Genomic DNA, 27,693 nt, shown 5'->3' with positions numbered 1-27,693 from the left:
ATATTTATTATTATTGATTGTTTCCTGATTGCTTATTTGTACCCTATGACTACCATTAAGTGCTGTACCTTATGATTCTTGACGAATGTATCTTGTCTTTTTATATACACTGAGAGCCTATGCACCAAAGACAAATTCCTTGTTTGTCCAATCACGCTTGGCCAATAAAGAATTCTATTCTATTCTATTCTATTCTATTCTATTCTATTCCTCTTCTTCCCCTACCTCCTCTCAGCCTACACCTCCAAGCCCCTCCCCCTCATTAATATTCATCAGATCCCGCCCTCCCTTTCCTCTCCAGCGATGGATCTCACCGCCCTTTCGTTAATATTCATAAGAGCGCTTTCCGCTAGGCTTAGTATTTGCATATTCATAAGACGTTGCGTCAGGATGCCTCGGCTTTCGCGGGCTTTTGACCACGTGACCCTTCATCCGCGCGGAATTCGGGCTCCGGCGGCGCTTGTAGTTTGCAGGGGGGGCTGTTGGTGGAAGAAGCTCGGAAAGCAGAAGAAATGGCGGTAAGAGAGCTTCTCTCGCAACTGACCTGTGCAAAGTGGCTTTTCTTGTATTGGTTATTTGTGTTTGCGTCCCTTTGATGGGCCGCTTTTGAGGGATCGTTAGGCGTCCTCTTTTTTTTTTATCTCTTAGCCGTTCATTTCGTAGTTTTGCTGGTTCGTTTTAGAAACTACGTCTGAAGCCTTTTCAGGATATTTTCCCTGGCGGAAATTTGCAGGAAGAGTGAAATTTTAGGCACTTTTCTGTTCATTTGTGCAAATTCCTGTCCAGCCGTAGACCGGGAGGTCTGTGCCGCGCATGTCAAACCCCAGGAGGAGTTTAGAAGATGGCAGTACAAAGAAATATTCTCGGGCACCGATGTTCTGGAATTGAACCCAAAGGATCTCTCTGGAATTTAAAAGATAGCAAAAATAAAAGAGTTTCACACAGTGTCTGCCGTCAACAGGCGTTTCTCTTTGTCTCTTTTGCCATTCCTTTTGCACATTGAGAAGTTTGGAAAAATTCGAACCAAACTAAGACGTAGGAAAATACAGGTAGTCTTCGACTTACAACCATAATTGAGCCCAACATTTCTGTTGTTAAGTGAGACATATGCTAAGTGAGACAAATGGTTAAGTGAGTTTGGGCCCATGTGATGACTTTTCTTCACGGTTGTTACGTGAATCACTGCAGTTGATGAGTTAGAAACCCAGTCATTAAGTGAATCTCTGGCTTCCCCATTGATTTTGCTTGTCAGAAGGATGCAAAAGGGGATCATGTGACCCTGGGACACAGCAAAAGTAATAAATATGGACCGGTTGCCAAGCGTCTGCATTTTTGAACACATGATCATGAGGATGCTGCAAAGGTCATAACTATAAAAAACAGTCATAAGTCATATTTATGCACTTAGACTTATATATTGCTTCACAGTGCTTTTACAGCCCTCTCTAAGCTGTTTACAGAGTCAGGATATTGCCCCCAACAATCTGGCTCCTCATTTTACCCACCTCGGAAGGATGGAAGGCTGAGTCAATCTTGTGCCCAGTGAGATTTGAACTGCCAAACTGCTGGCAACCGGTGATCAGCAGAAGTAGTCTACAGTACTGCATTCTAATCACTGCGCCGCTGCAGCTCAGCAGTCACTAAACAAACTGTTGTAAATCGAAGGCTAACTGTATACTAACCAGATTCACAGAATATTTTGCACTCTTGTCTATGGTGTTAGGATTCCTCTGAGTCGAACATGGCTACCAGCCCAGTGCAGAGCTCTCGGCGAGGAGAGGCCTTCACATCCAGTCCAGGGAGAGATCTACCACCCTTCGAGGATGAGTCTGAAGGACTCCTGGGGACAGAGGGACTCCCTGATGAAGAGGACGAAGATGGAGAGGAGTTGATTGGTGAAGGGATGGAAAGGTACGGGTCTTATGTGAAACCGCAGAATGAAACATTTGGCACTCTGCCCAGCTACGTTCTCTTTTCTTTCCTGTTGCATCAATTCAATGTGAATCAAGTCAACTTCAAAGGGGCAAATGTGAAGATGTTTGTATTTAATACTATAAATTGATATTGGTGTGGCAGTAAATTCAGATTGCATTATTTCATATACAGAATGCTCCCACATACATTGTCATACTCCTTGATCTTTCTGTTATCAGCAGTAGGAAATCAGCAAATTGATGCTCTAACAGTTAATCATGTACAGTCAACTAGTTGATTATAATTGCATTGCTTGGCTTCCTGCTAATAGTAACTAGTAACCATGCTTTTTTTCACCATAATTAGTAAGAAAATGTGCAGGGTTGCTGGCATTTGAAGATTGGTATAATATTTGAGCTCACCTGTTGACTTTTTCTATTTTTCACAAATATATTATGATTAGATGTTGGGTCAATTTGATTATCAGATGGAGATCACCTCAATTGGAATATTTGTTCATTTAATATAGTATTCTTGATAGATAAGGATGGAAAAGCTTATAGCTGTGTGTAGACCCATTATATAAACCGAGGAGAATTTATCAGGGGGGGGGGGGGGTTAATTTCTTTTTTAAGGGAGGATTTTTTAATGTTTAATGTTAGATTTACTTGCAATTTGGGTCATTATTTTCCTTTTTTTGCAAACAATTTTCACCTTTTTTCGGGATATGTTTTTCTGTTTTACATTTTATTCTTGTTGATAAAACAAATATAAACACAGAAAATGTGCAGGGTTCCTCATTAGTTTAGGAAAAGTGACCAAAATTATCCCAACTTCTATCCGGTTAGAAATGCACCTGTTCTAGAACTGCAGTTTGGTGGCCCAGCGCAGGGGAGGGGGTGTGAGCTGCACAAGCATCCCCCGCTCGCACTAGCAGAGCTTGAGCCATACCTGCAGCCTGGGGGTTGTGGACTCCTGTTCTAAAACAGGGCTGTCAAACTCGCAGCCCATGGGCCGGATGCATCACGCACTGGCCACACCCACACCCAGTTTAGCCAAGAGGGGGACGTTGTGATATCATGTGACAACGCTGTGATGACACGAGTTTGACACCCCTGTTCTAGAATATATAAAGGAATTATTTCAATTAAGAAAGAAATCAAAGGCTAGGCACTGACCCAGATGCTTATGGGCTTCTAAAACTTCCAAAAGTGTCTGAATGTGCCATTCCTATTCTGGATAATATCTATCTTGATGGATATTGTTAGATAGTTTAAAAGCCATACATTGCATGGTTTTCAGTTCAAGTATCTATTACAGAACTTGAAGTCAAGTGACAATATGCCATTAGTTGCCAACCTTCAAACCAAGAGATGAGGTAGAAGTTGATAAGGGCTGGATTTGCACATCTAAATTGCTCTAAATTCATAATTCCCATAGAAGTGTATGAAGTTATTGTAATGGGATATGTAAAAAGTGTGCTTAATGGAAGGAAATGAAAGAGGCTATAGATGAAAAAACATGTAGAGGAATGTTTGCTGCAAGAAAAGAGGAAACTAATACCGTATAAAGAGAGTAAAGGATTAATGCATTTAGAGCAAGAAATAACTAAGCTTAAAAAGGAAGAGAGAATATATAGCAAATTTGATGGAAATAACAAAATACTTGCAAGGAGATGAAGAGAGATAAAGCCTCTCATAGAGTGAATAAAATGGAAAATAACAGTGATTATACTATTTGGGCTGAAACACATGGAAACATTCTACAAGAGGTATTTGAGAGATTTGTATGAGAACAATACTATTACTATACTGAATGCCACATTAAATCAATGCTGCAAATACAAGCAATTGAGAAAAAAATATGAAAAGGGAATCATAAACACTGAGAATGTTGAAAAATAGTAATGCTGCATGTATAGCTGCGTTGTGAAATTTAATACTTTTCCTCCTAATTTTTTTTTCTTTCCAGTGCATTCAATTGCCACAGAAAACAACAGTACAATTGCAAGGTTTATTGACTCAAAGTTGCACTGCAGTTGTCCCTTTGATATATCCCACTTAGTGTAAGCACAAGTAATTAGAAGCATGGCTTGCTGATTAAATTTTTTTCAACTTTACTCTGTGAATACTGTTTTTATTCTGTTAATTGTTAACTTTTTATTGATTTAATATGTTGTTTGCCACCCAAAGTTACATTCATGAAATGGATAGCCATCTAAAATAATTAATAAATTGATTTAATAAGTGATAGAAGCAAAGAAGCTATCTAAATAAATAATCCATCAGTACTAAAAATTGGCTTGTAGCTCTTTGATTCCAGAAAGAAAAGGAATAAGAAGTAATAGGAAACAAGCTAACAAGCTGTGGAATGGAATATGTAAAAATGTGGCTCATTTACACTAAGTGCACAAAGAGAGAGAGATTCTCTTCTTTGTAATAAAAATTTCTGCCCAGCTGCATTCTGCCAATCTTGTAATGGAATATTATAACCATTTAGGAGGAGATTAGAGAGGAAACCAGCTGTTCAATCAATCAGTCAGAATAAAGCTGGAAGGGACCTGGGAGGTCGTCTAATCCAACTTGCTGCTCAAGCAGGAGACCCTATACCAGTAATGGCGAATCTTTCCAGCACTGAGTGCCCAAACCAGAACGCACATGTGGGGGCACTGGAGCACCTGAAACCCGAAGGCCAGCTGGCCAGTGCGCATGCACACATTGGAAACCAGAAGAGTAGCTGGTGATGGCGCACGTGCCCACAGAGTGGGCTCTAATGCCACCTCTGGCGAGTGTGCCATAGGTTTGCCGTCATCGCCCTATACCATTTCAGATAGGTAGCTGTCCAGTCTTTTGTTAAAGACCTCCAGTGATGGAAGCACGTACAACTTCTGAAGGCAAGCTATTCCACTGGCTAAATTGTCCTCACTGTTAGAAAGTTTCTCCTTAATTCTGGGTTGCTTCTCCTTGATTAGTTTCATCCATATATGCACTGGATTTCCTATGTGCAGGTGTTGTACAAGTTGTGATATCCAAATATAAATGTCAGATCTGGTGCTTTGCAAAATAAGTAAGGTACTCGGATGCTTATGCAATGTAATTGATGAACAAGTTTTTATATTTTTTTGTGTCCAGGGACTATCGTGCTATTCCTGAGCTTGATGTCTATGAAGCTGAAGGTTTAGCCTTGAATGATGAAGATCTGGAAGAGCTAACTGCCAGCCAGAGAGAAGCTGCAGAACGTGCAATGAGACAGAGGGACCGTGAGATGGGTCGAGGCCTCGGCCGCATGCGGAGGGGACTGCTTTATGGTACATTTTTAAATGAATGGGTAGTGATGACTTGCTTTATGCATTTCCTTAAGTCACACTTAATACAGTTGCAGTGTCCCACAGTCACGTGACTACGATTCCCAATCAGCTTTCCATAAGCAAAGTCAATGGGGAATCTTGGAAGGAAAGTTAAAAGTTGTTCATGTTAGTGTCCCCCACCTGTGCATCCTTTCCCAGCCCCCCCCCCCGCCCTGTGCTTGCCCCACAGTTTCATGGCCACCTGTGCACCCTCTCCCACCCAGCAGCAGCCACACTATACTACGCTTCTATCACCACTTGCACACCCTCACGAAGCCTCACTACACTCATGCCACACCTTCCCCACAGCTCACACCCTCTCTCCCACTGGCAGGAGCTTCCCCCCCCCCCTTGCTTTTGCACTGTATTTTCCTCTCAGTCATGTACTCTTCTCTATCTGGCAGTAGCCATTTGCCTCCACCTGAGGCTTTCAATTTCCTGCCAGCTTCCCTATTGACATTGGCTGTTGAAAGCCAGTAGGAAGTTGTGAGAAGGTGCTCACTTAACAATCCATGATCTTCACTTAATAATAGAAATTGGGATTTCATGGGTTGCATAATGTGGTCACGTAACATTGAGCTTTACAATCCGAATGCTTAGTGATTGAAATTTGTTGCATATCATTTATTTTATGGCAGTAAACCAGATTGGAATCATGGTTAATGTATTGATTGCAGTTGTGGTTTGGGGATGTAGACATGAAAGTGTATGGCATCCACAAAGTTCCAAGGCATGAGCAACTAATAAAAGATCTGGCCAAATAAGTCATGAGCAATTTGATTACCTACAAGACTGATTCTGATTTATTTCTTACTAATAAAAGTCAGTCCCATACTGCTCATTCTTACGGGATATGCTGAATATATAGCTGATCATTTTAATATTTACTTTCATATGTAAATGGAATGGTTTTTAATTCATAAACTGCTCAGAGTCACTTTAGATAATGAGATGGGCAATGCATAAATTTGTTTACTAAATAAATATACATGTGAATGGGATTGCTCTTAACCAAGAGTCTTCAATATGGTAAAATTACAACAATATGAAAGCAAATAAACATAGAGGATTTTTAGAATGTAACAAAAATTTTAAAACAATTGCTTGACACTTGAAATAGCATTAAATCAGAAGATCCGCAGATTCCAAACTGGTACTCTCCAGTTGGAATACAATTCTCACACTCTCCCAATGGGAAGTTATACATAGCCTCATAAGACTGTTGTGGCCTGTGAGGAGTTTGGGGAGGAACATGGGTCAGTCCTGGAGTCTGGAGAAGGCTCTGATGAGGGCACTGTGTCGGAGGCAGAGAGGGGGACAGAGCTGTATGTCAGTTATCAGCTGCCATCAGAGTCAGACATTAGTGAGGCAGACAAACAGCTGGAGCCTGTTCCCACTGTGCAGATGCCAGATGAAGGGAACAGCTAAATAACAGGGGTCAACTTGGGAGTAAAACCACAGGTGGATGATGAATGGCCTCCTCCCAAAGGAAATAAAAGAGGAACAAAAGGAGAGTGGAGTTTGCAGGAGATAATTAGTTCACTTAATTGGCTCGTGACTCTCCAAGACTCCTTGCCAAGTTTTGCAGATATGGGCCTGGCAGCTCTCTACGCCAGATAAGGTCTGTGCCTGTAAATCCTCCCTTGAAAGACTTTGCTATATGTGAATGAGCAGAATTCACAGTAAATTAATAAAAGGGGCTTTTGTTGGGACCAGGAGTTTGCTTCATGCTCTTGGGAAGCCTAGGTCAGAACAAAGACATGAGCATCATGTTGAACAAGAAATTGTAGAAATCCAATGTATTTGTGGAGTGATCATTAGGGAAAAGCTATTTAAAAAGAGGACATCCATCTAAGAGTCCTCTCCCAGAGAATTAATTTAGTTTCATTAACAGTTCTATGCTTAAGCAGCTGTCTGATAATCCCTTTTTAATTCCTCTGCTTCTGCCCACCTTTTAAATTCTAGAGAGTGATGATGAAGATGAAGGTCGTCCTTTGCGGAAGAGGCGCCTGGCTGAACGGGCTGCTGAAGGTATGGAAGAAGAGGAAGAAGACATGATCGAAAGCATAGAAAACCTGGAAGACATGAAGGGGCATTCGGTGAGAGAATGGGTGTCCATGGCAGCTCCCCGTCTTGAGATCTACCATCGCTTCAAGAACTTCCTAAAGACCCATGTGGATGATCATGGTCACAATGTCTTCAAAGAGAGGATCAGTGACATGTGTAAAGGTACAACTGTGGGAATGCAAGAAAAGTAGTTTAGAAAACCAACAGAGTGCTAGTTTCAAATGTTTCTGGTGGTGAGTCATATTAACCAGTTTCATAACTGCCCTAAGCCAGTTTTCAAACTAGAATAATACATTGTAAGCCAAACCATTGTTTACAGATCTTATTCGCTGGATTCATGCAACATGCTAAACCACAAACCACATAATGGCTTAGTGTGTTGCATGAACTTAGTCTTCGCTTGAGATGTATTTCTTTTAACTTACATTATATCTCATACCACATGATCATAGCTGATAGGTGATTTTTCATTAAGGTTCCTGATTCTATTATTCAGATGGATCCTAACAAACCACTTAAGTCTCCTTTACAGAATAAACATAATACTTGTGGGGAATAGCTTCTTAATTATTTTCCCGTGGTTAAAACTATACTTGTATGGGCTGCACTTTCTCTTCCATCCCTATCCCTATTTTTTTTTTAGGTGAATTGTGCTGCAAGAGTTACAGAACAACTATTTAATTATTTTGAATTACAATGCCAGTGTTTAAGTTACTAAAATATTTGCTAGCAGGTTTCTATGGAACACATCTATTATAGTACCGTGTTTCCACAAAACTACAACATGTCCTGATAATAAGGCCATGCCATATTTTTCCTGTGGGCAAAAATATATGCCCTTCCCCGATAATAAGCCCCCTGGACCACCACCACCCTCCAGCCAGGCAAAGCGCCACTCACCAATCTAGTGATATCCCGAAGCGCCATGCCGCAGGAGCCAGGGAGAGGGGGGGCAAAGGCGCTCATATTGCTTGCCATCTTCTGGATACCGCTAGGTTGGTGAGTGGCACTGTGCCCAGCTGAAGCAAGGGGTTGCCAGGAGGCTGCTTGTGAGCGTGGTCACCTCATGGCTGCTGTGTTGCAAAAGAGCAGCCACCTGGCAACCCCAAACCAATAAGCCCCCCCGATAATAAGGCCCAAGCAACTTTTGGGAAAGGGGGGGTCAAAAGAAAATAAGACCCTGTCTTATTTTCGGGGAAACACGGTAATACCTTTATTCTTAATATTTATTTTTCTTAGCCATCATGAATAAAATTCCTTCAGTAGAAACAGAACTATTTTCACACCAAAAACATAGTTGTTGTTTTTTTAAAAATATACCCGAGGTCAAATAAGACGTAAGAAGGACTGCCATGTAATGATTGCAAATATATTTTAGAAGAAACCCAATAAACTCAGTTTTTTGCATTTCTGCAGTGGTGGGCCTAGGTTTAAAAAAAGTCTTGTCTTGGCAGAGAATAAAGAGAGTGTGGTGGTGAATTATGAAGATTTGGCTGCACGGGAACATGTCCTTGCCTACTTCCTTCCGGAAGCCCCAGCTGAGATGTTGAAAATATTTGATGAAGCAGCCAAGGAAGTAGTAATGGCTATGTACCCCAAATATGACCGGATTGCTCAGGAAATCCATGTTCGCATCTCACATCTACCTCTGGTGGAGGAGTTACGGTCACTTAGGTAAGAGGGCAGTTTAGTATTGAGGTTGGCAGCACTAACAAAACCTATCAAGACTGTTTAATGATTTATGACCCATAGCTGATTAGGATGTAAGTGATCCAGATGATAAACTATTGAGTAAGTCTCTTGTAGCATTGCTGAATCAAGGACAAAAATGAAGAGACTGCCTATGAAATGTTCATCTATAGAACTAGTCTGCCAAGTCTTGAAATTGAGTTATATCACATGCTTGAAATTATTTTGTTGCTCTGGATGCATTGTAATCGCTTCAATTTCTATTTAAAAAATTTCCCTTTCTGAGTGTAGAACCACAGGAGAAAGCCATGGTGAATTGATTGGGTGTAAAGCTATTTTGTTTGTAATCCAATCATATTCTTAATTCTTGTTACTTTTATACCCTGTCATTCCTTCTGGAATTCAGAGCAATCTGTGTAGCGGGGGCGTCAAACCCGCATCATCACGGCGTCATGTGACATATCACAACTGTTTCCCCATTTGCTAAACCAAGCGTGGGCAGCACATGATATATCCGGACCAAGGGCCATGAGTTTGAAAGCCCTGCTGTATAGCCTTCCTTCCACCCATTTATCCCCACAACAGTGACCTGTAAGGGAGGTTGGGTTTTCCATAGCTGAGGTTAATCCAATATTTCATTAATATACCAAGCTAACCCCATCTAATTCATACTATTTACTCTGGCAGCTCATTTTTTAACTGGGAATGTCTGAATATGAGAACTGGGATCTTCTGCTTGAAAACGTACCCCTCTCCCATTGATTTAAATTCCCACCCACCCCCGCCTCCCCATTCATGAGCTTTTCACTTCACAAGGTTTTGCAGAAATGTAAAGAAAATGTAGTATTCAACTATCCAAGATCCTTTATATTTGAGCCTTGTTCCTGCTTCTTCTCCTAGGCAACTGCATCTAAACCAGCTTATCCGGACAAGTGGAGTTGTGACAAGCTGTACAGGGGTCCTTCCCCAGCTCAGCATGGTCAAATATAATTGTACCAAATGTGGTTTTGTATTGGGGCCTTTCTCACAGTCTCAAAACCAAGAAGTAAAGCCAGGATCTTGCCCAGAGTGTCAATCTGTTGGTCCCTTTGAAATCAACATGGAAGAGGTAAGCTGTGCTTGATGTGCTATTATATCCTTGTTTGGCCATTGTATCTTTGTTCAGGGAGTTAAAACGACATCATTCCTAGACCTTTTGGAAGGGCAGCTGCCTGATGTCTTGGAAGAGTTTTGGTTTCTTGAGAAGCCCTGGTTTAGAACAAGTAAAGTAGCGCTTTTCCAAGTGCTCATAAATACTAGATTCTATCCTGTAAGACCACAGACATTCTGAATAGTTCTAACTGGCTGAAGGGAGAAAGGAAGCAACAGCCATACCACAATAGGAAGAAGCAATGCAGTCTCTGTTGGTAGGGCTAGATTAAATGAAATTATAGCACCAATTTGCTGGACTGAGTTCAGGGAGGCTTGGATATGAAAATCGGAGTCAACAAAGCAGATCCCATGGAAAGGTCCTCGGGATTGCCATGATCCTGAGGAAACTCACTCTATAAGGAGCTTTGATTGGAAGAAGTGCGTGGGGAAGGTATGTGTTCTTTTAATCCACAGGTAAACTCCACATGAAGCTTACAAGGCCAAAATGATTGTTGAACAATCGTAATTCAAAATAAAAACAAATGTAAAACTTTTATGGAGGTGAATTGAAAGATAAGTTAGTCTGATGTAGGTAGATTTGTCTTATATGTTGACAAGTCTCCGAGAATGCTGAGGTTAGTCCGTTTGCAACTAAGTACAAGTTTGCCTGAGCTGAAGTTTTTCATATGGATGTGAGAGAAAGCGGTTTTGTATAAACCTCCTTGTATCTAGTGTCTTGTTGTTTAAGGAATGTGCTGAGAATTTTGGTCTTTTTTTTGTGCTCCATGAAATTCCTAACTTCTGGTATTTGATGTCCCAACAGACTGTCTACCAGAACTATCAGCGCATCAAAATCCAGGAGAGCCCAGGGAAGGTGGCAGCTGGCAGGCTTCCTCGCTCAAAGGACGCCATTTTATTGGCTGACCTGGTTGACAGTTGCAAGCCAGGGGATGAGATTGTAAGTATAAGGCCCAGAAAAGCAGGGAAGGTCAGAGATTGAGGCATATTGATCACAACTTGAAAACTATCCTGGTTAGAGAATTCAAGAAAGAGCCTTAATGAAAATAAAACTGTCTCTGGAAGAAGGATTTATTTGTATTCCTTTATTATTTTTGCAAATAATTTAAGGCTGTAAACCATACTGTATCCAAGAGACCTCCTATTTTCCCCACAATAACAATCCTGTGAGGGAGATTGGGCTAAGACAGAGTGCCTGGCCCAAAGTCACCCAGCTGGCTCATAATCTAAGTGTAACTTGGTTTTCTGAAGTCCACCAGAATAGCTATATCTTTTAGTTTGCGTGTAGCACATTTCAGCCTGAGTTCCTTGCACTTCCCTTTTTATTTGTCTGCATGATCATCATTTCACCCTATCCTGAGATTCTCAGCTGTCAACTCAGACCTGGATTTGATTACTTAGAAATGTGAAAGGAAATTCCAAAGAACTAGCATCTTCCGCAGAATTGTTTCAATTAATCTGTGGGTGTTTTTAATACAAATTTTTGTTGTGAAGTTTATCAATGTACTCTCTGTATCCTAAAAATGTTTTTTTATCAGCATTATAAACAAAAATCCTAAATCCATAACATAGAAATTCTTCCAACATATAACAATAAATGGTGTTGAATATACATGTTGTCCTTGACTTACGACCAGTTGCTTAGTGACCATTCACATCATGACAGGCCTACCTGGCAACTACACACAACCCACATTAAAAATTGTGACAGTTGGGGAGACCCCCATAGTCAACGTTTGGCACCATGGCTGCATTTATAGCCATTTACAGGATCTCATTGTTTCATGACCGCATTTTATGATAGTTTTGCCAAAAATCAGTGTTCTAGTTTTCAGCAGAGCCATGGCCGTAGCAAATCATCAGTTTCATTTAACAATTGCTGCTGCAAAAGGTAATGAAATCAGGTTGGTCATGTGACTGACCCATTTTACAACCATTCCAATTTAACATCATGAGGTCCAGGCTCCATTGCGATCACAAGTTGAGGCCTTCCTATAATTAGTTATTTGTCCTATTAGTACTTCATAAATAATATGATGGTGTCTGCTTATGTTCATGCTGCTTAAACATTTCCTTTCTCTCTCTTTTTGTCTGCCTTCTCCCTAAATTATACAAATTAATTTAGGGCCGATGACTAACAAATATCTTGCTCTTGTCTTTTAGGAACTAACTGGAATATATCATAATAATTATGATGGCTCTTTGAATACTGCGAATGGGTTTCCAGTGTTTGCTACTGTGATCCTAGCCAATCACATCACCAAGAAAGATAATAAGGTGGCCGTCGGGGAGCTCACAGATGAGGACATGAAAGTTATTGTAGGACTGTCCAAAGATGAGCAGATTGGAGAGAAAGTGAGTTTGAAAACCAAGATCCAAGATTCTGGTTTTCTTGTTTCCAGTTCAACAGTATGAAAGCTCCCGAAATTACTAGATTATTAGAATCTAATTGCTAAATTACTACCATAACAGTAGCAGTTCTCCTTCTGTTCCAAGATGATTTCAAGGGGCTGTAGGCATTTCTGTGAAAGTATTACTATGGGACCTGTTCAGTTTGTGTTTTGTTTGCTTTAATGTACGGAATTCACACTATCCATACTTGGAATATACCTAAACAAATTGTTTCATGAGCAATAGGTTTTTTTTAGTAAAAACATTACATTTACTATTATTGCTGTTATTGTCCCCCGTTACATAGACTCTTATTGTCTCCCAGAAAGAAGAAAAATAATATTCAGAAGAGTAGTAAGATTTAACAATTAAATCCAACTAATTAAATCCATCCCCAAATTAATACATCCCCATACATACAACCACTAAAAACCCAACAGAAGAGAATGTTAAATGTTTAGATGAAACTTCTCTCCTTTCTTATTTCTTCTACATATATATATAGCTTTTCGTTAGATGTTAACCACAAAATCCTTTACAAGGATGGGTTAATCAGAAGATTTCCTTCCAAAAGTCTTGAGAAGACTTGCTCATTGGTTCCAGAGGCTGGGGAGGGCGAAAAATGGGCACAACAGGCCAACTGGAGGTTTGTTCCTGAACTTTCGGCTGGCTTATTGTGGCCGTTTTCGCCGTCCCCGGGCTTCAGGAAAGCCTCTGGGGCCTGGGGAGGGGTTGTGCACGCATGCACAGGGGGGGTGAGTGTCATGCGCGTATGCGCAGGTGGTTGGGGAGGATTGAATTGGTGTGGGCAAACGTTTGCACGCAATAGCGCACACATAGTTGTGACACGCCATAAGAAAAAGGTTCGCCAGCACTGCCATATAACAAGGTGTGCAAAATTATTAGGCAGCTCCTTTTCCAAGGCAAAATGGGCCAAAAAAGAGATTTAACTCACTCTGAAAAGTCAAAAATTGTAAAAAGTCTTTCAGAGGGATGCAACACTCTTGAAATTGCTAAGATGTTGGGGTGTGATCAGAGAACCATCAAACATGTTATTGCAAATTCATGGTTGAATAATTCTGCACACTAATAGTTGCCCAATAATTGTGCACATATAGATATTCCCCTAAAGAAGCCAAAACCTCACTTTTATTTTCTTAAATATTCAGATTTGAGGTTTAGTAACATTTTGGAGAGCCCTGTAATTGTTCCATAATAAAATGAATCCTCCAAAATGCAACTTGCCTAATAATTGTGCAAGTGATGTACAACCACTCAAGGTTTAATAGGAGATTTCCATTGGTAGTAGTACTGTTTCCCTTTTAGTGTCTCTGTTGATAAATATGTTGGCTGTGTATTTGCTTTTCCCAGATCTTTGCCAGCATTGCTCCTTCCATTTATGGGCATGAAGATATCAAAAGGGGGCTGGCTCTAGCCCTGTTTGGAGGAGAACCCAAAAACCCAGGTAAGTTGACCAAAGACACTTTGGAATCAACACTGCTTTTACACGGAGAGCTTTAAGTTGCTAGAGAGGATACCTGTATTATAGTGGAGAGAAACGGCTTATAAAGATGTTCATCTTTTATTTTTACAGTTGCACATTTCTCTATTAATAAGCTCCCATTTTAGTAATTTATTCCAGAAAATTTCTTACCACCAAAAAGTTCAAACATGAAGCTACCCCAGTTTTATCTTAATTTGTAAATAAGTATATGTTATAAAGTAACGTATTTCTTTCTTTTCCGTCTGCCCAGTTTTATCAGAAATTCACCCTGTTCTGAAATGGGGTGGAGAGATTCTTTTTCTTTTTTCTTTTATTGTTCTTTTTACTGATGTCTTATTCATCAAAATTTGAATACTTACTGGGACGGGGAATACTAATAAAGCAGACCATTTCTCAATCAGCTTATTATTTCTTCATATTGCTATATCACTTTATCTGACTACTTCTCCTAGAAAGCAATCAGATTTTAAAGTATGTAAATGAGTTTTATTTCGTATATTATGCTTTAACCCTGCCCTTCCTCCAGTGGAAACAGAAAAAGCCCAAGTAGTTGCTTCTCTTCCTTCATTACCTAGCAGTCCTTATTCACAGCAACATTATAAATCATGGTTCAGGGTCACTAGGCAAGCTTCGAGGGACCATCTGATCTCAAGTCTCCAAAGTTCTAATAATGTAACATTTTGTCTCTTTGTGCCATCTGCAATTTGGGTCACCGTTCTTTCCATCTAAAACACTGCAGGAGGAAAACACAAAGTTCGTGGAGACATCAATATGTTGCTTTGTGGCGATCCTGGCACAGCCAAGTCTCAGTTCCTCAAATATGTGGAGAAAGTAGCCAGCAGAGCGATATTCACCACCGGCCAGGGGGCTTCTGCAGTGGGTCTGACTGCCTATGTCCAGAGACATCCTGTAACCAAGGAATGGACCTTGGAGGCTGGAGCCCTGGTGCTGGCAGACAGAGGGGTGTGCATGATAGATGAATTTGACAAGGCAAGTATTGGCTTGGAGGTATGACATAATTTGGCCAATCCAGTTTACAACAGTATAAGTTGCTCTAGGTAAGACCTTGAACACAGAAAATGAAACAGAGAGAAGACGGGTTAGATTTTAGGACCTATCTGGAAAGAGTCGTTCCTGAGATCTGGAACTGAGAAAAACTGCTCAGCATATTAAAGCTAGTGGGGGACATGATAGGTTTGAAGGGTGCTGGTTAGAAGATTGTTTAATATAGTGCAATCCATAAGTGAAAATACCTTGGGGAGAACATAGCACAGTGCTGGTTAATATGCGATGGGAGAAAATTGCTTTGAAACTCAATATTAACAATTCTAGCTGGAAGATACTTCCTGTCCTTGATAATATTTCTATATCTAGAGGTACTGAACTTCTTAAGAGCTTTGAATGTGTACATCTGAATTCTGCTTTATTTATTATTGGGGCTAATTGGAGTTTTAACTTGTTCCTCAGATGAACGATCAGGATAGGACCAGTATCCACGAAGCCATGGAACAGCAGAGCATCTCCATCTCCAAGGCTGGCATTGTCACATCTCTACAAGCTCGCTGCACTGTCCTTGCTGCTGCCAACCCCATAGGTATGTGGGGCCCATGGAAGAAAAACTCAAACTATGGCAGAAAGTTCCATACATTGTGTTAAACTTCCTGTTTAAGAACTTCCTGTCGTTTGGATCCTGAAAGGAACAAGAGCATGCACTGTTTTGTTTTGTTTTTAATGCTTCTTTTCCTATTCTAGGTGGGCGCTATGACCCTTCTTTGACTTTCTCAGAAAACGTTGACCTGACCGAGCCCATCATATCTCGCTTTGACATCCTGTGTGTGGTCAGGGACACTGTGGATCCTGTTCAGGTAGATTCTGCTGATATTTAGACTTAAGGGAGGTTAATGAAGGGCCTGTCACTTTAATACTTACTGAATGAAGAAGGGAGGTACATAAGATGGAATTAGCTAATTGATCTTGTCTAGCTTGGGAAAGTAAAGCTCACAGGGACACTTTGATAAGCGTACAGGCAGTCCTTGATCTACAACCTTTCAATCAGTGCAGTTTGAAATTACAACTTTTCTGAACGAATGGTGCTTACAACCAGTCCTCGTATTCTGGCTGTCCCAGCACTCCCATGGCATGTGCTTGCAATCGTGCTTGGCAACCAGTTCGCACATAGGACTGGTTGTACCACCCCACAATCACATGATCAGCATTTAGCAATAGCACTTCGCCTTATATACCACTTTATAGTGCTTTGAATCCCTGTCTAAGCGTTAGTCTACAGAGTCAGCATATTGTCCCCAACAATCTGGGTCCTCATTTTAACTGACCTCAGAAGGATGGAAGGCTGATTCAACCTTGAGCCTGGTGAGATTTGAACTGCCAAATTGCAGGCAGCTGGCAGGCAGCTGAAGTAGCCTGCAGTACTGCACTCTAACCACTGCCCCACCGTGGCCCATTTGCAAACTTTCTGCTGATTTCCCCAAAAAGTCAATAAGAGAAAACGGCAGAGAAGGTCGCAAGTTGCTGGTCTCCCCAATCTGCATACTCTTCCAACATTGCACTCACACCGTGCCAGCTATTTGCACATGCTTACAGACTCACACTACATCCGCGTGGTGCCTCTCTTGAACCCTCATGCGCCCTCCCTGAGGCTCACTGCAACACCCTCGCTCCCTCTTTCTCTGCTTCTACCACTCACCTGTCTGCTGGCCCAGGACTTGCAACTTCCTGATGGCTTCCTCATTGACTTTGGTTATGGGAAGGCCACAACACCTAACAATTGTGCAGCAACTGGGGACTGTGGAGATAATGGTGGCTAAGCAACCATTTCAATTGCCAGGTAGTTGAGGACTACCTGTTCTTGTCAAGAGATCCATTCATTTTTTTTAATAAGAGTTAGGCAATCTGGAAAATTAACTTTTGAGATTATCTTATAGTCGATATAAAATCAGTGTTTTGAATTTGTTTTTGTTTTTTTTTCCAATTCTTTCTGGAAGGATGAGATGCTGGCTCGATTTGTCGTCGGTAGTCACATCAAGCATCACCCGAACAGCAAGGATGCAGTAAATGGAGAGTCTCAAGAGATTATCCTCCCTAATTCTTACGGCGTAGAGCCTATTCCACAGGAGGTCCTGAAGAAATACATCATTTATGCAAAGGAAAAAGTCCATCCCAAACTCAACCAGATGGACCAGGACAAAGTGGCCAGGATGTACAGTGAACTCAGGAAAGAATCCATGGTAAGCAAGCAGGGAGGTGGGAAATCCTATGTTTCAGAGTGAGACTGCCACCTGCAGAATCATGACCTCTCTCATCCGTTAAATGGAACTGGAAGAAATGTTGGTCCCAATCATGGGTGGTATACACTTACCTTCCCTACCAGTTTGCAAACGTGAGCATACGCGCCCCCTCCGCACATGTGCAAAGCCTTCCGCGCATGCACTTTGGGCGAAAAAAGGGCTTAAATGGAGCCGGGGCAGGTGGGCGGAGCCACCCGCGATTTCTGCTACTGGTTCAGGCAAACCGGTCCAAATCTGTAGAATACCACCTCTGGTCCCAATAAATCTGATATCTGGTTCTTTTTAGAAGCAGCCGTAATTACAATGGTTCATGAAAAAGTTCCCAAATCTATAAATGAGTACTGGCCTTATTAGAACCCATCCAAAGAATATGCAAGTCTTTATCTTCTTCTGAATTCTTTACTGCTTAATTTGTCCCTGAAAGCTAGATACAATTGTTCAACAATACAATTGTTCACTATTGCATCAGTGTATATAACCTGTGCTAAAATTAGCTTTGGGTATAGAAACATCTAGCCTGATCTTTGGACTTCATTCTCCCAGCCTTGAGGTTTGTTTGTTTCGACAGCTTGTCTAATAGAGAGAGCTTGTAGCATTTTGGCTGGATGTCAGCTCAAGGATCAAAGAAAAAAAGGTCCAGATTCCTGAAAAAAGAAGTAGTGAGAACAACCCCTAGAGAGGCATATTCCTTATAATCTATGCAATGCACTAGTTTGCCAGCAGATGGCAGAGTCCTCCCTTAATCATTGATGCCTTTTAAACAGACTTTTTAAAAAATTTCTTATTTTTTCCTATTTACTATTTCCTGCACGCCATTATTTGTTTGTAATTAGCTCCATGCAGCATTAACAGCTCCCCAGAGTAGAAAGGCAGTCTGTAACTTAATGTGTGCAATTTCGGTCAGTTTCTGAATCACTTTGTGTAGCAGATCGAGGACCACACTCAAAAATTGGTTGAGGATAGGATCCACTATGGATAAGGTCAGATGTTCTAAGAGGTAAAGTAGGTGCCTTCAGCCTGTCAGTCTTTAAGGCATCTATTGGTCCTCTTCAAGGCTCGCCAGCTGCTTTTTAGGGCACATTTAGGTGGGGCATATGGGAGCATAAAAAGGATGCTGGCAAGTCACATGCCATTCTTGGGGTGCCGTTTTCTGTATTGCTGGAATCAGTCATCAGGACCTTTACCTTTTCTTTCTGCAGGCAACTGGGAGTATCCCCATTACAGTGCGTCACATAGAGTCCGTGATCCGAATGGCGGAGGCTCATGCTCGCATGCACCTACGGGATTACGTGGTGGAGGACGATGTCAACATGGCCATCAGGGTCATGCTGGAGAGTTTCATTGACACACAGAAGTTTAGTGTTATGAGAAGCATGCGGAAGGTATGCAGAGATGTGGATCCTTTCATCGTGGTGGTGGTTTTATTTGGGATTATTTATTTATTTATTTATTTATTTATTTATTTATATTTGGTGCTTCTAGACCGCCCCCTCTCCCGAAAGGGACTCGGGGCGGTGTACAGTCCATAGAAAATATCACAAAATGCAATAAAAAAGTTAAATATGTACAGTTTGGAGGAGGTTAAAATGCAATTAAAAGAACTGTACAAAGCTATATAAATACAAGTTTTAAATCCCTAAAACAGACACAACAAATTAAAAAACCCCTAAGATAACCAGATAATAATACATTTGCCAGGAGGGGCAGTTGTAATTATGCCAGGCCTGCTAATCGGAACAGGTGAGTCTTCAATTTTTGCCGGAAGGAGCGGAGGTCAGAAGTGGTTCTAATGTCGGGGGGGAGGTCATTCCAGAGGGTTGGGCCCATCACAGAGAAGGCCCTACTCCTTGGTGTCGCCCGTTGGCACTGCCTAGTGGACGGCACCAGGAGAAGTCCCTCCCTGTGTGAGCGAATTGGCCGCAGGGATGTATGTGGGAGGATGCGATCCCGCAAGTAACTAGGTCCCGTGCCATGGAGCGCTTTAAAGATGGTAATCAGCACCTTGAAACGCACCCGAAAAACCACAGGTAACCAGTGCAGCTCGCGCAGGAGAGGTGTTACGTGGGAGTACCTCGTACTCCCCATCACAGCCCGCGCGGCTGCGTTCTGAACTAACTGCAGTCTCCGGGCGCGTCCCAAGGGCAGCCCCATGTAGAGAGCGTTGCAGTAATCCAGGCGGGACGTCACCAGCGCATGAGTGACCGTGCGTAGGGCATCCCAGTCCAGTAGGGGGCGCAATTGGCGCACCAGGCGAACCTGGTGGAACGCCCCCCTCGCCACGGCTGCCACATGGTCATCCATTGACAGCCGGGCATCAAGGAGGACGCCCAAATTGCGCGCCCGTTCCACAGGGGGCAATTGTTCGCCCCCTATGGCCAGCGATGGGATCAGCTGGCTGAACCGAGGTGCCGGTAGCCACAGCCACTCAGTCTTGGAGGGGTTGAGTTTAAGTCTGTTGTCCCCCATCCAGACCCCGACGGCTTCCAAGCACCGGGACATCACTTCGACAGCCTCGTTGGGGTGGTTTGGGGTTGAAATATACAGCTGAGTATCATCAGCGTAGAGGTGATACTCAACCCCAAAACCACTGATGATCTCACCCAGCGGCTTCACATATGTGTTGAACAGGAGAGGCGAGAGGACCGACCCCTGTGGCACTCCACAAGTGAGTGGCCTCGGGGTCGACCTCTGTCCCCCTGTCAACACACATTGCCTCCGGTCGGAGAGGTAGGAGCCGAACCACCGCAAAACGGTACCTCCGACTCCTATCCCCTCCAACCGGCGCAATAGGATACCATGGTCGATGGTATCAAAAGCCGCCGAGAGGTCTAATAGGACCAGGATAGAGGAACAACCTCTATCTCTGGCCCTCCAGAGATCATCAACCAACGCGACCAAGGCTGTCTCTGTGCTATGCCCGGGTCGGAAGCCGGACTGGCGTGAGTCTAGATACTCGGATTCGTCAAGGTGTCGTGGAAACTGCTGCGCCACCACATTCTCAACAACCTTCGCTAGAAACGGAAGGTTGGAGACTGGACGATAGTTAGCTAGCTCCATTGGGTCGAGTGAAGGCCTCTTAAATAAGGGCCTCACCACCGCCTCCTTCAAGGCGGTTGGTAAGGATCCCTCACCCAATGAGGCATTCACCAGGCCCAGAAGCCAGCCTCGGGTCACCTCCCAAGATGCCAGTACCAACCAGGAGGGACACGGGTCCATTAAACATGTGGTGGGTCGCAGCCGTCCTCGCAACCTATCCAAATCCTCGGGGGCAACAGAATCAAACTCCTCCCAGGATGGTCTCACAAGACTCGCTGCTGGCGGCCCGTCCGGTCCACTGAGGGGGGCCCATCCGCTCCGGATCTGAGCGACTTTATCCTGCAATATTCCCCAAACTCCTCTGCTCTGCCCTGCAAGGGTGCCCCCTGCGTCCTCTGTGACAAGAGGGAGTGGGTCACCCTAAACAGGGATTATGGAAAAATACCATGAGAACTTAAGTTTGATAGAACTCCAGTGAAGGATTCAGGGAACTGACTTTAAACAAGGACTCAGGTGTTATGCATATACACTTTTATGCACAGCACACTGTTATGGACAGTAAATTAAAGAGTCTGTCTACTGTCTCCATTATTGTGTGTGTAGTATGTAGGGATTCAGTGGCTCAGTGGCTAAGACGCTGAGCTTGTCGATCAGAAGGTTGGCAGGTCAGCGGTTCGAATCCTTAACATTGCGTAACTGAGTGAACTCCCATTACTTGTCCCAGCTTCTGCCAGTTCAAAGGCACATAAAAAATGCAAGTAGAAAAATAGGAACCACTTTGATGGGAAGGTAACAGTGTTCCATGCACCTTCGCCGTTTACTCATGCCGGCCATATGACCACTGAGATGTCTTCAGACAGCGCTGGCTCTTTGGCTTTGAAATGGAGATGAGTAGCATCCCCTAGCGGAAACGACTAGTATGCATGTGCAGGGGAACCTTTACCTTTAGTATGTTGAAACCCTAGTCGACTGGAAATTGCAGGAGAATATTGTTAGAGAAATTACAACAATTCTCCCAAAATATCCAGAATCTCTAGGTATCCATGCATTGTCTCTTAGGACAAGTAAGACAGTCAGCTATATTAGCAGTTTGATCTTAGAAGATTGTGAAATCTCAGGCTGAAAGAAGAATATTATTTCTTACTTAAAAGCATTTCTTTTTGGATTGTTCAAGAGATGAGTAAATGCCCTGCTTGAGCCTCAATGAATCCCAGTAACGAATCCTGGAAAATGCTGCCAAATGGCAAAGGAGTAGGCTAAGGGCCCTGTCATCCACACCGCTGATGAATGAAATAGCTTTTGAGATGAGGGTTGGACGCTGGAGACACTAAAGTTAATATTAGAATTGGGCCAACTTGAAAGACCTTTGATGTGATCAGAGAGATCAATTTCTAATCCACCCTTTAGGGAATTTACTGAGTGATCTCAGATCAACCTTAGTTTGGAACGCTAAGATATGAAAAAACAACCGTACTCGTTATCCTGAACTTTTGGTGGAGTGGTGAGATTAAAACATACAGTGTTTTGTATGTTGTGTATGTGTGTCTAGGCAGCCTTATAAACAACTTTGAATCAGTTGAGTGCTTACAAAATGTGAGTACTTTAACAATGTTTTTGCCTGCTCTCAGTCCAGAAGGTCCAGAAATTTTAAGATTATTTCTTACTCTTATGTTTCTGCCCTCCCCCATAAAAATCAAATGTAGGAGAGAAAAACCTCTATTGCCTATCTTAGTATTAGGCTAAGTTATTTCTCTGATCCTTGCTTTGATTTAGCAATTATCTCTCCCATTCTGATGGATAGATAATGAGTGTCCTGTTGTTCTTTCTTTACTGGGGTCCTGTCCCCCTGGAGGCCATGAGTGCCTGGGCAAGTATGAACGGAGTACGGTTGAGTTCCTTGAGGGGCAAAATGGGTTGTTAGGGTATTGAGTTGGGTATGCATTAGCCTGAGAGAAAGGAGTAAAAGGGTGGGGTGATAGTTTACAGAGAGCAGCCAGGAACATTGGAAGAGTGGTGGGTAGAAGAAGACATGGTGGGAACCTGGGGCAGGTTCCACCTTGGATGAGGGCACCAACCTGGCGTGTTCATCAAAACTTGATGGGCCCAGAGCGGAGTGTTTCAGGGTTTCTATCAACTGAGTTTCAGGGTTTCTATCAACTGAGACCCCAGGAAAGAGTGGGGGGGTGTTGTTATTGCTGTCCATGAATCCTTGAAAACCCCAAGAGGCTCTGCTCCATGGATAATCAGATGCGAGACAGTGTTTGGAAAGTGGGCTCCAGTAGGCAATTCAGATTGTTGTTGGTTTTACCACTCTTTGCAGCATCACCCCTGCCTGAATTTTGGTAGTTAAGTTCCATTGGGGATCTTAATCTGTTGCCATGCGATGTTGAGCTTGGGGTAGTGCAGGAACTCCTGGCCTGTATGGATCTGTCCCAAGTCATTGATGGTCCAATTCAAATAAAACATTTTGATTTTTTTCTTAATTGTTTGTATTGGTTTTGAATTGTATTCTATTTAATTTTGTTATGTCATGAGCCACCTAGAGACATTTGGACTTGGGTCTGTGTCCTAAATTAAATCAATTAAATTCAGTGAGATTAACTTCTAATTCATGTTTTAAATACTTGTTCGTGAAACTACCAAAATTCCAGCTTCAAAACTTTTTTTTTCAGTTAACTGTCTTGCATTCTTGCGTGGGGTTTAATACAAATAAGGAAACAAGCAAACAAATAAATAAAAAAATGTCCTGAAAAATATTTTCTCTTTTTAACTATTCAGTAACCAAACTTTTTTTTGGAAAGCTGTTTGCTCCCTTAAGATGAGAGTGAATCCTCAAGTGTGCCTACAGTAGGCCAATATTGAGTTTAAGATAGATGGTGATTAAAATCCTTTTATTTACATCAGAGACAACCATTTTTTGTTGAAACAGCTTTAGGATGTTCCCTTTTTCAACAGTGAATTTGTCATCTCTTCCTTCATTATTGCAATTCACTCTATGTGGAATCGCTCTAGGAGATTATAGACAATGTACTTACTACCTGTTGACTAGTCGGTAGAAGCTAGTCCAGCAGGAGAATGCCAATTTTGTGCAGCTGCATTGTCTGGAAATTTTGATTGGTCTGCTTCAAGGTGCTGGTTATCCTTTATAGGCTTGGCTCCTTGCTCACTCTAAGGATATAGAATTTGCTCACCTGATACATGCAAACTGAAAGGGGATGTTGCAGATTCCCCCCCCTGCCAACCGTTAATGGGAAACAGGGTTTTTTGCCTTTAGTTCCCTCACCCTAAAACAGTTCACAACCCTCCAGGTGAGAATGGCTCCTTTCTTATTAACATTTCAAAAGCACTGTAAAAAAAAAACCTGTGTTTTTTCAGTGAGGCTTGGTAATGAGTAGGGAATCAGTGCAGTGACTGCTTGGGGATGTTGCTATATTTATATTAGCTGGGATGAGATGTTCTGCTTTGTGTGCATGGATTCATTTTGCGGTAAGCTTCCCAGAGTTGCCTGTTAAAACCTATAGGTACATTAAAATAGATAATTTCAAATTGCTTTTGGCTCATTCCTGACTTTCCTTCTCGTTCTTTGTTATACTCAGACTTTTTCCCGGTACCTTGCCTTCAGGCGGGATAACAACGAGCTCTTGCTCTTCATTTTGAAACAACTTGTATCAGAACAGGTGATGTATCAGAGGAATCGCTACGGAGCACAGCAGGACACCACTGAAGTGCCTGAGAAAGACTTAATTGATAAGGTATGGAACATTGTTCCCTTTTGTGGATGTTGTACCAAGACTAAGCTAGTCATTCTGGGTTTCCCTTTGTAAGTTTTGAATAAGTGAGCACTTTTGTTGCAAAGAGAAGCATGAGATATTAGAACGAGAAGCGAAGTTGCTCGCTTCTGGGGTTACATTTTTGTATTGTTCTGAACCCCCAAATGTGAGAAATTAGTGCAAAGGCTTTTGGGGCTCATGACCACAAGGACATCATGAAGAGGGAATGATTTCATTGGAAGGAGAGAAATTGGGGAAGTATATTTTTTCTTATAGATGTTTTTGTTGTCGCTGTGCTATACTGCAGTTTTGCATTCAACAGGATTTTGAGATGTTGAATAGGCCCATTTTATTTTCTGTGAAAAAGACGTAAAGATTGCAATGCATGGTGGCAGCTTGTTTTCAAATGTCAGTGTTACCTGGGAAGAGAAAATTATCTACTTTAATATAATTATCTATTTTCCCATGTGGTACATCCAATATAACAATCTGCCTTGTTCACCTCCAAGTGGACAAGTGATAAGCTACTATAAATGAGCTTACATGGAGCCCCATGGAAGAGCATCCAAAACTGCAGGTGATCCAGAATGTGACAGCATGCACAGTTACGGATGTATTGGCTTTCATTATGCTTCCAGGTGTAGCTAGGTGATTGTCACATAGAATGCTCTTCATGGCATGGGACTACCTTATTTTCAGGACTGCCTCTCTCCAGTTGTTTTTACCCATGCCGTTTAGGTCTGACGGAAAAGGCAAGCTTCTGACAATTAAGGAATATTACCTTGTGGTAATATCCAGGAAGTGTTTCTTTTCTGCTACAGCATCTGCCTTTTGCAACACCATGTCCCCCCTCTGCCCCCAAGAGTCAGTTGACCCCAATTATGCCAAACTGCCAGAAAGCATTGAAGACAGAGATTCTTCCAGATTCAATTCCAAATTCAGTAAAACAAAACCACATGTTGGATTCTGTTTATATATGTATGTTGTGAGCTGTTTAGAATTGCTAAAGTGAGATGGGCAGTCATTCAAATTAGACAGACACAGAGGTATTGTGAATAGTAGATATTGCAGATCAGTAACCATGTGTAAACATTTATCCTGACCAAATTGTATCTTTCAGTGAATAAATACCTTAATGCAGAGAAGCTGCCACAACCTCTCTCTGCAAATTTGATTGTCACCTAACTATCCATGTCCCTCTCCCTTTCTCTTTACCAGGCCCGTCAAATCAACATCCACAATCTTTCTGCCTTCTTCGATAGTGATTTGTTCAAGATGAACAAGTTCAGCCGTGATGTCAAGCGGAAATTAATTGTGCAAAATTTCTGAAGCAAAGACTTTGTAAGCAGTTGGAGACAAAAGCAGTTCAGAGCTATGCTTCCTCTTCTGTTGCAGCAACACGTGGCAATCCCCAAGGCTCTTCCTTATATATTTCAGAAAAGAACTAGGAAAGTGCTCTGCTGAAAGGCCGGTAAATAGAATAAGAATAGAAGCGTCCTGTGGTTTAAAAAAAGAAACAGAACTGCTGTGAGCCTGCATTTGCTGGATGAAGCCCCAGAGGAATTGTTTCCTATTGGCCTCATTTTGGAAATTGGACTTGACGTTGGTAGTGGTGAATGGGTCATCTCCAACAAGCAGTAACTAACTCTGTGCTCACGTTCACTTTGAAGCATCTGCTGCTTTCCATTTTCTCTCATTGTACCCTGCTTATTGTTTCATGTGCCTGTGTGTGAAAAGTTGAAAACAGCCCATGTTGAAGATTAGCACAAATTCACATTTTGTTTTCCTTTTAGAACTATGTTATGCTTTATGCCAAAACAGAAATGTGCAAAACTGGTTGGGGGTGGGACAGACATGCCAGGAGCACCCCAAAATCTTGTCAGAAGCCGTTTGGCAACATGGGCCAGAGAAGGCTGAGCCCAGTCCTGCAGAAATTATCTTCCCAAAGTAATATTTTTTACATATCCCTGAAAATGTTTTTTCTCATATATTTGCCCAATAAAGATGTAATAGGAAAACGTTTACTAAAAATTATCCCCAAAGATATTAAAATAACTTTTTTAAAAAATAAAGGCACAAATTGGCTTGCTGTTTAAAAGGGGCTAATATTCCAAAAACAGCTTCTTCACTATGAGCGTTGCATTTTTAACAATATAGTTTTGGGGTAATATTGATCATTTTTCCTCTGTTGTTTGAACTCCTCTTGTAATGAAGATAACTTAAAGCCAGTTGTAACTCTTAAAAGTTTCCAAATCCATTTTTATATCAGCTTTGGCTGAAGATTGTACTTCATCAAATACTTGGGTTCTCCCCATCTTCTTAGCAAGCGGAATCAAAAAGAGTAAATGTCTAAAATCCACCTTTTGTGCAGAAGCAATATTTCTTCTAGAAAAATAGCCGGAATGAGTTGCTCACCAGTAATTAATACTTGTCCTGAATTTTGATAGAGGATAGACTAACTCTTAAACGCTAAAAACAGAACATCTGTATGTTCCTCCTAATGCAAAATGTTTCTTTTGCACTAAATGTTGATTAGTGCTGAGAGAGTAGGGGTGAAGTAAATAAAGAAGTAAATACAACAAGCTTTAGGCTTGTCTACCCATGATCTAAATCACCAAGCCAAGACCCTCTGATTTTATTTCCACTTTTGTGCTTTAAATTATTTCCTGTTTAGAGCTCTTCTGAATGTTCACAACCTAATCTATCTATGCAATGGAGCTGTCATTCTCTTCTCCTGTGTTTGTAGTTCCATTAGTAACTTTTCATGTTGTATCTATTTTAAGGGGATCTCAGAGAAGGCTACTTGAGAGGTAATCCTGTTTATTATGCAACATAGTCTAAATATCGCTGCAGTCTAGAAGTTCTAACCTTTTTTCTTAATAGGCTCTAGTGTTTGATTGATTTCAAATATATTCAACGGTAATATAATGGTTTAACTTTAATTTCCAGAATGTTGAACATTGCCAGATGCCTTGTGTAGACTAATAAAAAAAACTTTAAAATGGAATATCCATTTTTGCAATACAGTGGTAGATAAATACTTCCTTTGGAAAAGTAGAAGTATAGACCTAGATTTTTAGCAATATGTTGTCATCTCCATTCCTGCTGAAAGAGCTACTTGGATTCTTACAAGAACTGAATTCATTTTTCCCACCCTGGTGCTCAATTCCATGTTTGAACCTGTGTTTGAACATAGAACTCAGTGAAGTCCATAAGCTTTTATTTCCTGTATTAGCATGTAGTTCTGAGGACTAGAAGATTGTGTTGGTACCAACAAGTATAGAGGTCCCATTCATGCATTTTGAATGCAATATTAATGTCTAGACCATACTGACTGAGAAATATTTTCAAAATTTGAGGAGTTATTTTTTAATTTTTTCATTCATTGTTCATACACATTTAACCAAGGTAACATGTAATCTTTAAAACATAACAAACAAGGGAAAAAATCCTACCTTATATTTTATACTCAACAATAGTTGAAAGTTTTACCCACCTCGGAAGGATGGAAGGCTGAGTCAA

At 41.7% G+C, this 27,693-nt stretch overlaps 1 protein-coding gene across 1 annotated transcript; it reads left to right on the top strand.

Annotated features, from left to right (window-relative positions):
- The first annotated feature begins 360 nt into the window (after window positions 1–360).
- MCM2 (minichromosome maintenance complex component 2) lies at window positions 361–27,173 on the top strand. The gene is made up of 16 exons (XM_081969438.1): window positions 361–518; window positions 1,724–1,911; window positions 5,046–5,221; window positions 7,226–7,489; window positions 8,782–9,001; window positions 9,917–10,124; window positions 10,971–11,105; window positions 12,329–12,520; window positions 13,928–14,021; window positions 14,800–15,050; window positions 15,528–15,654; window positions 15,813–15,925; window positions 17,063–17,305; window positions 18,565–18,747; window positions 23,998–24,153; window positions 25,390–27,173. The coding sequence occupies exons 1-16, from the start codon at window positions 513–515 to the stop codon at window positions 25,498–25,500; spliced, it is 2,667 nt and encodes an 888-aa protein (XP_081825564.1). The 5' UTR covers window positions 361–512; the 3' UTR covers window positions 25,501–27,173.
- The last annotated feature ends 520 nt before the right edge of the window (window positions 27,174–27,693 follow it).

The sequence above is a fragment of the Natrix helvetica genome, assembly GCF_964273705.1.
Source record: "Natrix helvetica genome assembly, chromosome: 1".
Lineage (NCBI taxonomy): Eukaryota > Metazoa > Chordata > Lepidosauria > Squamata > Natricidae > Natrix > Natrix helvetica.
The sequence above is the reverse complement of the archived record's forward strand: the minus strand, read 5'-3'. Positions and strand labels throughout refer to the sequence as shown.

Coding starts and splice junctions, on each gene's coding strand:
- MCM2 (XM_081969438.1), top strand. Junction 5,222..7,225: donor GCGGAGGGGACTGCTTTATG/GTACATTTTTAA, acceptor TTTAAATTCTAG/AGAGTGATGATGAAGATGAA. Junction 15,051..15,527: donor TGATAGATGAATTTGACAAG/GCAAGTATTGGC, acceptor CTTGTTCCTCAG/ATGAACGATCAGGATAGGAC.